Below are 10,635 nucleotides of genomic sequence, written 5' to 3' on the forward strand. Positions count from 1 at the left end.
GATTCTATCATGGACTGATTCTTAAAACTTGTTTGGGATAGGGGGCAGCATTTTCACGTTTGGATGAAAAGCGTGCCCAGAAAAAACTGCCTGCTACTCAGGCCCAGTTGCTAATATATGCATATTATTAGTAGATTTGGATAGAAAACACTCTGAAGTTCCTACAACTGTTTGAATGATGTCTGTGAGTATAACAGAACTCATATGGCAGGCGAAAAATCAGAGAAAAATCCAACCAGGAAGGGGAAATCTGAGGTTTGTAGTTTTTCAACTCATTGCCTATCGAATATACAGTGTCTATGGGGTCATATTGCACTTCCTAAGGCTTCCACTAGATGTCAACAGTCTTTAGAACCTTGTTTGAAGATTCTACTGTGAAGGAGGGGGGAATGGGAGGGGATTGAGTCAGTGGTCTGGCAGAATGCCATGAGCTGATCATGCACGCGCACGTAAGAGGTAGCTGTGTTCCATCGCATTTCTAAAGACAACGGAATTCTCCGGTTGGAACATTATTGAAGATTTACGTTAAAAACATCCTAAAGATTGATTCTATACATCGTTTGACATGTTTCTACGAACTGTAATATGACTTTTCGTCTGAACTTTCGCCTGGACTTGCTCACGCCTCATGAGTTTGGATTTGTGAACTGAACGCGCTAACAAAAGGAGGTATTTGGACATAAATGATGGACTTTATCGAACAAATCAAACATTTATTGTGGAACTGGGATTCCTGGCAGTGCATTCTGATGAAGATCATCAAAAGTAAGTGAATATTTATAATGCTATTTCTGACTTTTACTGACTCCACAACATGGCGGGTATCTGTAAGGCTTGTTTTTGTGTCTGAGCGCCATACTCAGATTATTGCATGGTTTGCTTTTTCCGTAAAGTTTTTTTTTAAATCTGACACAGCGGTTGCATTAAGGAGAAGTATATCTCTAATTCTGTGCATAACACTTGTATTTTATATTAAAGTTTATGATGAGTATTTCTGTAAATTTATGTGGCTCTCTGCAAAATCACCGGATGTTTTGGAAGCAAAACATTACTGAACATAACGAGCCAATGTAAACTGAGATTTTTGGATATAAATATTTACTTTATCGAACAAAATATACACGTATTGTGTAACATGAAGTCCTATGAGTGCCATCTGATGAAGATCATCAAAGATTAGTGATTCATTTTATCTCTATTTCTGCTTTTTGTGACTCCTCTCTTTGGCTGGAAAATGGATGTATGTGTTTTTTGTGACTAGGCTCTGACCTAACATAATATGTAATATGTTGTGCTTTCGCTGTAAAGCCTTTTTGAAATCGGACATGATGGGTAGATTAACAAGAAGTTAAGCTTTAATTTGGTGTATTGCACTTGTTAATGTGGGAAAGTTACATATTTCCAAAAAATATTTTTGAATTTCGCACGTTGCCTTTTCAGCGGAATGTTGTCCATAATAAGTTAATTTCCTCCCTTTGATCTCCTTTTCCTTCTATGTTTCCTCCCCCCCTCTCGTTCCTCCCTCCCTCCCCCTCTTCTTCCTCCCTCCCTCCCCCTCTCCTTCCTCCCCCTCTCTCTCCCCCTCTCTCCCCCCTCTCCTTCCTTCCTCCCTCCCTCCCCCCTCTCCTTCCTCCCTCCCCCCTCTCCTTCCTCCCTCTCTCGGCCCCCTCTCCTTCCTCCCTCTCCCCCTCCCTCCCTCCCTCCCTCCCTCCCTCCCTCCCTCCCTCCCTCCCCCTCTTCTTCCTCCCTCCCTCCCCCTCTTCTTCCTCCCTCCCTCCCCCCTCTCCTTCCTCCCTCTCTCTCCCCCCTCTCCTTCCTCCCTCCCTCCCCCTCTTCTTCCTCCCTCCCTCCCCCCTCTCCTTCCTCCCTCCCTCCCCCTCTCCTTCCTCCCTCCCTCCCCCTCTCCTTCCTCCCTCCCTCCCTCCCCCCTCTCCTTCCTCCCTCTCTCTCTCTCTCAGGGTACTTTGAAGCGCGGGTCCTGGCAGTGGACTCTAGGACCCTGGGATTCAGAGAGTGTGTAGGAGAGCTGGTCCGGTACCTGAGCTCTTTAGAAGGAGGGGTGGACTCCCCGGACCCTATCGGAGCCCGCCTGGTCTCCCACCTCTCCCACTGCGCCAGCCAACTGGACCCTCTTCTCCTTCAGTCGCCCCACACCTCCTCCGCCCTCCCTTTTCCTCCCTGGCCGTGGATCTCCTCCTATCACCAGATGTCACCTGCCTCGTCTCCCACCTCTCCATCTTTCTCCGCGAGGCGGAGGGAGCCGGCTCGCCTGGGGGGTGGGGGTTATCCGTCCCACTCAGCCGACACCTTGCGTCTCGCCCCAATGGGGTGCCAACAGGGGTCCATGCTCGCCCCTGCTTTGGTGTCTGAGCTGCGCAGGGTGCCCTCTCTCCCACCACCTTCCTCCCCTGCCCTCACCGCTACCCCCACTCACAGACTCACTCAGCAGTCCTCTGGAGCCTCACTCCTCCTAACCTCCTCTTCCTCCTCTTCCTCCTCTTCCTCCTCCTTTCCCTCTGCTCCTCCACAAGTCACCTTCAGACCCTTTGCCCCTCTGGGGTCTCCCGCGGGTCAGCGCAGGGGCAAAGCTGCAAAGATCTGGGGGACTGAGATAGGAGCCTTCTGATCCAGAACCTGTCAACATGATGCACCATGTAAAGTTTGCTCTTAACCACAGATCTAGGATCAGATTACCCAACCCTTAAACCTACCCTTAACCCAGTTGCCGAGGGGAGGACGGCTCATAATAATATCTGGAACGGAGCAAATGGGACGGCATCAAACACCTGGTAACCATATGCTTGATGTACAGTATTTGATACCATTCCACCTATTCCGCTCCAGCCATTACCACGAGCCCCAATTAATGTTCCATCAACCTCCTGTGCCTTAAACACAGATCTAGGATCAGATTACCCAACCCTCCCTTAACCACAGATCTAGGATCAGATTACCTTACTCCGTTAAAGGGTGGAAACCATATGACCCTAGATCAATGGTTAGGAACAGCCTCTCTCTCTCTCTCTCTCTCTCTCTCTCTCTCTCTCTCTCTCTCTCTCTCTCTCTCTCTCTCTCTCTCTCTCTCTCTCTCTCTCTCTCTCTCTCTCTCTCTCTCTCTCTCTCTCTCTCTCTCTCTCTCTCTCTCTCTCTCTCTCTCAATTCAATTCAATTCAATTCAATTCAATTCAATTCAAGGGGCTTTATTGGCATGGGAAACATGTGTTAACATTGCCAAAGCAAGTGAGGTAGATAATATACAAAAGTGAAATAAACAATAAAAATTAACAGTAAACATTACACATACAGAAGTTTCAAAACAATAAAGACATGACAAATGTCATATTATATATATACAGTGTTGTAACAATGTACAAATGGTTAAAGCACACAAGTTAAAATAAATAAACATAAATATGGGTTGTATTTACAATGGTGTTTGTTCTTCACTGGTTACCCTTTTCTTGTGGCAACAGGTCACAAATCTTGCTGCTGTGATGGCACACTGTGGAATTTCACCCAGTAGATATGGGAGTTTATCAAAATTGGATTTGTTTTCGAATTCTTTGTGGATCTGTGTAATCTGAGGGAAATATGTCTCTCTAATATGGTCATACATTGGGCAGGAGGTTAGGAAGTGCAGCTCAGTTTCCACCTCATTTTGTGGGCAGTGAGCACATAGCCTGTCTTCTCTTGAGAGCCATGTCTGCCTACGGCGGCCTTTCTCAATAGCAAGGCTATGCTCACTGAGTCTGTACATAGTCAAAGCTTTCCTTAAGTTTGGGTCAGTCACAGTGGTCAGGTATTCTGCCACTGTATACTCTCTGTTTAGGGCCAAATAGCATTCTAGTTTGCTCTGTTTTTTTGTTAATTCTTTCCAATGTGTCAAGTAATTATCTTTTTGTTTTCTCATGATTTGGTTGGGTCTAATTGTGCTGTTGTCCTGGGGCTCTGTGGGGTGTGTTTGTGTTTGTGAACAGAGCCCTAGGACCAGCTTGCTTAGGGGACTCTTCTCCAGGTTCATCTCTCTGTAGGTGATGGCTTTGTTATGGAAGGTTTGGGAATCGCTTCCTTTTAGGTGGTTGTAGAATTTAACGGCTCTTTTCTGGATTTTGATAATTAGTGGGTATCGGCCTAATTCTGCTCTGCATGCATTATTTGGTGTTCTACGTTGTACACGGAGGATATTTTTGCAGAATTCTGCATGCAGAGTCTCAATTTGGTGTTTGTCCCATTTTGTGAAATCTTGGTTGGTGAGCGGACCCCAGACCTCACAACCATAAAGGGCAATGGGCTCTATGACTGATTCAAGTATTTTTAGCCAGATCCTAATTGGTATGTTGAAATTTATGTTCCTTTTGATGGCATAGAATGCCCTTCTTGCCTTGTCTCTCAGATCGTTCACAGCTCTGTGGAAGCTACCTGTGGTGCTGATGTGTAGGCCGAGGTATGTATAGTTTTTTGTGTGCTCTAGGGCAACGGTGTCTAGATGGAATTTGTGGTCCTGGCGACTGGACCTTTTTTGGAACACCATTATTTTGGTCTTACTGAGATTTACTGTCAGGGCCCAGGTCTGACAGAATCTGTGCAGAAGATCTAGGTGCTGCTGTAGGCCCTCCTTGGTTGGTGACAGAAGCACCAGATCATCAGCAAACAGTAGACATTTGACTTCGGATTCTAGTAGGGTGAGACCGGGTGCTGCAGACTGTTCTAGTGCCCGCGCCAATTCGTTGATATATATGTTGAAGAGGGTGGGGCTTAAGCTGCATCCCTGTCTCACCCCACGACCCTGTGTGAAGAAATGTGTGGGTTTTTTGCCAATTTTAACCGCACACTTGTTGTTGGATTTTATGATGTCGTATGTTTTACCCCCAACACCACTTTCCATCAATTTGTATAGCAGACCCTCATGCCAAATTGAGTCGAAGGCTTTTTTGAAATCAACAAAGCATGAGAAGACTTTGCCTTTGTTTTGGTTTGTTTGGTTGTCAATTAGGGTGTGTAGGGTGAATACATGGTCTGTTGTACGGTAATTTGGTAAAAAGCCAATTTGACATTTGCTCAGTACATTGTTTTCATTGAGGAAATGTACGAGTCTGCTGTTAATGATAATGCAGAGTATTTTCCCAAGGTTACTGTTGACGCATATTCCACGGTAGTTATTGGGGTCAAATTTGTCTCCACTTTTGTGGATTGGGGTGATCAGTCCTTGGTTCCAAATATTGGGGAAGATGCCAGAGCTAAGGACGATGTTAAAGAGTTTTAATATAGCCAATTGGAATTTGTTGTCTGTATATTTGATCATTTCATTAAGGATACCATCAACACCACAGGCCTTTTTGGGTTGGAGGGTTTTTATTTTGTCCTGTAACTCATTCAAGGTAATTGGAGAATCCAGTGGGTTCTGGTAGTCTTTAATGGTTGATTCTAGGATTTGTATTTGATCATGTATATGTTTTTGCTCTTTATTCTTTGTTATAGAGCCAAAAAGATTGGAGAACCTCCCGGGTGGCGCAGTGGTCTAGAGCACTGCATCGCAGTACTAGCTGCGCCACCAGAGTCTCTGGGTTCACGCCCAGGCTCTGCCGCAGCCGGCCGCGACCGGGAGGTCCGTGGGGCGACGCACAATTGGCTTAGCGTCGTCCGGGTTAGGGAGGGTTTGGCCGGTAGGGATATTATGGGATATATTATATGTGGATATTGTAAAGTGTGTAAAGTGTAAAGTGTGTAAAGTGAATATTGTAAAGTGGTTGTTCCACTGGATATCATAAGGTGAATGCACCAATTTGTAAGTCGCTCTGGATAAGAGTGTCTGCTAAATGACTTAAATGTAAATGTAAATGAGAAGTGGTTTACCCATACATCTCCATTTTGGATAGATAATTCTTCGTGTTGTTGTTCGTTTAGTGTTTTCCAATTTTCCCAGAATTGGTTAGAGTCTATGGATTCTTCAATTACATTGAGCTGATTTCTGACGTGCTGTTCCTTCTTTTTCCGTAGTGTATTTCTGTATTGTTTTAGTGATTCACCATAGTGAAGGCGTAGACTCAGGTTTTCCGGGTCTCTATGTTTTTGGTTGGACAGGTTTCTCAATTTATTTCTTAGATTTTTGCATTCTTTATCAAACCATTTGTCATTGTTGTTCATTTTCTTCGGTTTTCTATTTGAGATTTTTAGATTTGATAGGGAAGCTGAGAGGTCAAATATACTGTTAAGATTTTCTACTGCCAAGTTTACACCTTCACTATTGCAGTGGAACGTTTTACCCAGGAAGTTGTCTAAAAGGGATTGAATTTGCTGTTGCCTAATTGTTTTTTGGTAGGTTTCCAAACTGCATTCCTTCCATCTATAGCATTTCTTAATGTTACTCAGTTCCTTTGGCTTTGATGCCTCATGATTGAGTATTGCTCTGTTCAAGTAGACTGTGATTTTGCTGTGGTCTGATAGGGGTGTCAGTGGGCTGACTGTGAACGCTCTGAGAGACTCTGGGTTGAGGTCAGTGATAAAGTAGTCTACAGTGCTACTGCCAAGAGATGAGCTATAGGTGTACCTACCATAGGAGTCCCCTCGAAGCCTACCATTGACTATGTACATACCCAGCGTGCGACAGAGCTGCAGGAGTTGTGACCCGTTTTTGTTGGTTATGTTGTCATAGTTGTGCCTAGGTGGGCATATGGGGGAGGGAATGCTGTCACCTCCAGGTAGGTGTTTGTCCCCCTGTGTGCTGAGGGTGTCAGGTTCCTGTCCAGTTCTGGCATTTAGGTCGCCACAGACTAATACATGTCCCTGGGCCTGGAAATGATTGATTTCCCCCTCCAGGATGGAGAAGCTGTCTTCATTAAAGTATGGGGATTCTAGTGGGGGGATATAGGTAGCACACAGGAGGACATTTTTCTCTGTTAAGATAATTTCCTTTTGAATTTCTAGCCAAATGTAAAATGTTCCTGTTTTGATTAATTTAATGGAGTGAGTTAGGTCTGCTCTATACCAAATTAGCATTCCCCCTGAGTCCCTTCCCTGTTTCACACCTGGTAGTTTGGTGGATGGGACTACCAGCTCTCTGTAACCTAGAGGGCAACCAGTGGGTCCGTCTCCTCTATACCATGTTTCTTGCAGGATGACAATGTCTGCATTACCGATTTCTTTGGTGAAGTCCGGGTTCCTGCTCTTTAGGCCAAAGGCAGATGACCTCAGACCTTGGATATTCCAGGATGATATAGTGAAGGCTTTTTGTTCCATAAAGTGTCCAATGTTGTTGGTCGGGGTTTGGCCTCAGGCCAGTAAGTGTGAGCAGAGCCTGCTGAGCATCTGGTACATGCCGTTGGCTTGGGCGAGTGTAAGAGTGGGGGTTGGGCCTGTTTGCCCGCTCACTACCTGGGCGTATGTGTGACTTCCATGTTGATGCCCTCTTTGCGGGGGTGGGGTGCATGGGGTGGGCAGGAGTGGCATGGGTCTGATCTGAGGGGGCCTAAATTGGGTGTGGGCATGGTTGATGTGGGGGGGTGTGTGGGTCCAGGGGGGGGTCCTGGAGGTCTTGGAGGGTGTCTCGCTGGTCTGGGTGGGGTGTCTATTGATCTGTTGCTCCTGTGTGAAGTGTTGGGGCTTCGTTTGAGAGCGATGTCCTTTAGAGTCCGGGCAAAGGTGGGCACTGCTGCCTTGTAGAGGTGGACCTGGTCATAGAGGCTGTTCAAGTCCAGGGTGGAGTGGTGGGCCAGAAAAACATTTGGTTTTGAGGCACAGTCACGGGAAATGCTTGCGTTTACCCGCTGTATTGTAGCAGGGTGGAAGTATTTTCGTGGTAGCAGGGTGGAGATAACCACTTGTGCTTTGGGGAAAGTAGAAGAAGCTTTTTCAATCACTCCCTTCAGTGCTGTGGCCACCCTTTCCTGCTGTGCTCTCAGGTCGTTTGTGCCTGTGTGTATTATTATGTGGCTAGGTGAGCCTAGTTTGTCCTCAGGCAGAAGGTCTAGGGCGCGCTGGGTGTTTGGACACCAGAGTTTAGACACACTGTGTTTGGGAAAAAGTTTTTTTTCTTCTATATATTTCCCATTTGAGTCCATGAGGAGAAAAATCTGTGTCTTGTGTTTGTCCTCAGTGGGTGTGGGGGGGTTGTCAGGAGGGCTATCAGGGTGGCTGACAGGGGGGGTGCTCAGAGGGAGTGAGAGCTGCTGGGCTTGGGGTTTTTCTTTTGTCTGTTCTGCTGTGATGTCGACTCTATGGTCAGGGTCTGGTGTGGACTGTTCTGCTGTGGTGTCGAGACTTTTGTTGGGTGCTGAGGTGGGCTGTTCTGCTGGCGTCTCTGTGGGGATGACCACCTCCCTAGTGGGTTGTTCTCTGTCACATGCCATCCCCCTCAACTTCTCCTCCAGCAGTCTGATCCTCTCCTCCATCCCCCTCTCCCTCTCCTCCTGTAGTCTGATCCTCTCCTCTAGTGCTCTGTTCTTCTCCTGCTCCTGCTCTTTCTCCTGTTGATGTTGTCTCACCACTGTCCATAGTGCAGGTATGTCTTTCTCCACCTCCAGCTCTCCAGGTCTGGTTAAGGGGGTGTTGTTGTGCTGGACTGTTGTCTGGGTCTGTGCTGACTGGAGTGTGATCACCTGCTGTTCCAGCTCCACCTGCCTTACCTCCAGCTGGGTGAATTTATCCTTCATTTCAATGAGGGAGAAGTACTCTGTACTGGGAGGTTGACTGTCTGCTGAGGGTTGCTCGTCTGTGTGGTTATATGATGAAGACGTCTGGTCTGACCCGCTTGGGGTGGGGGTATCTTTATCAAGGGAGAGCTTCTCCTGCTGGGCTAATTCTTTGATTAGGTGAAAGTCCAGCTGAAACTGTTTGGGGTTGCCCTGTACCAATACTGTTCCAGATTTATATAGATTTATATTAGCTGACTCAGAGTCCTCGTTGTCAAGTATCCTGAGTTTCCACCCCTCGTTAACCCCCCCTCTCTTAACAAAGGGGTAGTGTGCTAATATAGCACTGTGCCATGCCACTGGATGGTTTGTGTAGAAGATAAGGTTGCTGATGTTCCCATTTTTGTAATAGTCAGCAAAAAGTGTCTCTTGATTTTCCATAAGGAGCTTCATTTTGTGATCTTTTCTTGTCTTATCATTTTTTACATGCATCTCTCTCTCTCTCTCTCTCTCTCTCTCTCTCTCTCTCTCTCTCTCTCTCTCTCTCTCTCTCTCTCTCTCTCTCTCTCACACACAAATTACATCTATAAATGACAGGGACTCTAAAGCCATACAATATGGAAACAAACAGACTGGAATCAAACAAGGATGGACAGAGCAACAGATGGACAGATGAAGAAAGTCTAGATGGAAGACAGAGTCATAAGAGAGAACAGAATAACTCAGAAGGGCTTCCAGAGATCTACTCAGCCTTGAGAAGGACTTCCAGATCTCTGCTCAGCCTTGAGAAGGGCTGACTGAATAACTCAGAAGGACTTCCAGAGATCTACTCGGCCTTGAGAAGGGCTGACTGAATAACTCAGAAGGACTTCCAGAGATCTACTCGGCCTTGAGAAGGGCTGACAGAATAACTCAGAAGGACTTCCAGAGATCTACTCGGCCTTGAGAAGGGCTGACAGAATAACTCAGAAGGACTTCCAGAGATCTACTCGGCCTTGAGAAGGGCTGACTGAATAACTCAGAAGGACTTCCAGAGATCTACTCAGCCTTTAGAAGGGCTGACTGAATAACTCAGAAGGACTTCCAGAGATCTACTCAGCCTTTAGAAGGGCTGACTGAATAACTCAGAAGGACTTCCAGAGATCTACTCGGCCTTGAGAAGGGCTGACAGAATAACTCAGAAGGACTTCCAGAGATCTACTCAGCCTTGAGAAGGGCTGACTGAATAACTCAGAAGGACTTCCAGAGATCTACTCAGCCTTGAGAAGGGCTGACTGAATAACTCAGAAGGACTTCCAGAGCTCTGCTCAGCCTTGAGAAGGGCTGACTGAATAACTCAGAAGGACTTCCAGAGATCTACTCAGCCTTGAGAAGGGCTGACAGAGCTCTACTCGGCCTTGAGAAGGGCTGACAGAATAACTCAGAAGGACTTCCAGAGATCTACTCGGCCTTGAGAAGGGCTGACAGAGCTCTACTCGGCCTTGAGAAGGGCTGACTGACGGTCCTACTTGTACAGAAAGCTCTGAATCTCAGTTTGCACGTGGGTCTTCATAGCAATAGCACGTTGTTCTCCATTAGAAGTGGCCGAATAGACTGTCTATGAACAAACAAATGCAAGAGACTATATATACTACAGAGACATATAGATGGTTCTTTCTTAACATTCACAGATTTTCCAGAAATCCTGGTTGGAAGATTCCGGATTTTCCGCTTTCTTCACTTCCTTATCCAGGAATCTTACAGTTGGGATGTCTGGAATATTGAGGAAGTTAGATATAGAATGTAATCTTCTCAGACTGTTGTTGTGAACTGAACTTCGTTTGTCATGTATTTTTGCTGTGATGTTTTAATTTGTATATTTTAAATCATTTTACGTACATTTTATTACCCTGATTGATTCCGTTTTCATTCAAATGGAATGGCTGATAAAAATTGTATTTAAATAAGTGTCGGATGTTCGTGTTTATTGTGTCACTCCTTTATTTTATTTTTGGAAATGTGTTTGTGT

The 10,635-nt window shown here is 45.9% G+C and overlaps 1 protein-coding gene across 1 annotated transcript in view; it reads left to right on the forward strand.

Moving 5' to 3' along the window:
• The window catches only part of LOC139558929 (hairy/enhancer-of-split related with YRPW motif-like protein), a 25,578-nt gene extending 22,152 nt beyond the window's left edge, over window positions 1-3,426 (forward strand). Inside the window, exon 5 of the mRNA XM_071374434.1 lies at window positions 1,959-3,426. Coding sequence (XP_071230535.1) covers window positions 1,959-2,626 — 668 coding nt within the window. The 3' untranslated portion in view covers window positions 2,627-3,426. The remainder of the gene's footprint in view (window positions 1-1,958) is intronic.
• Window positions 3,427-10,635: the final 7,209 nt, after the last annotated feature.

The sequence above is a fragment of the Salvelinus alpinus genome, chromosome 29 (assembly GCF_045679555.1).
Source record: "Salvelinus alpinus chromosome 29, SLU_Salpinus.1, whole genome shotgun sequence".
Lineage (NCBI taxonomy): Eukaryota > Metazoa > Chordata > Actinopteri > Salmoniformes > Salmonidae > Salvelinus > Salvelinus alpinus.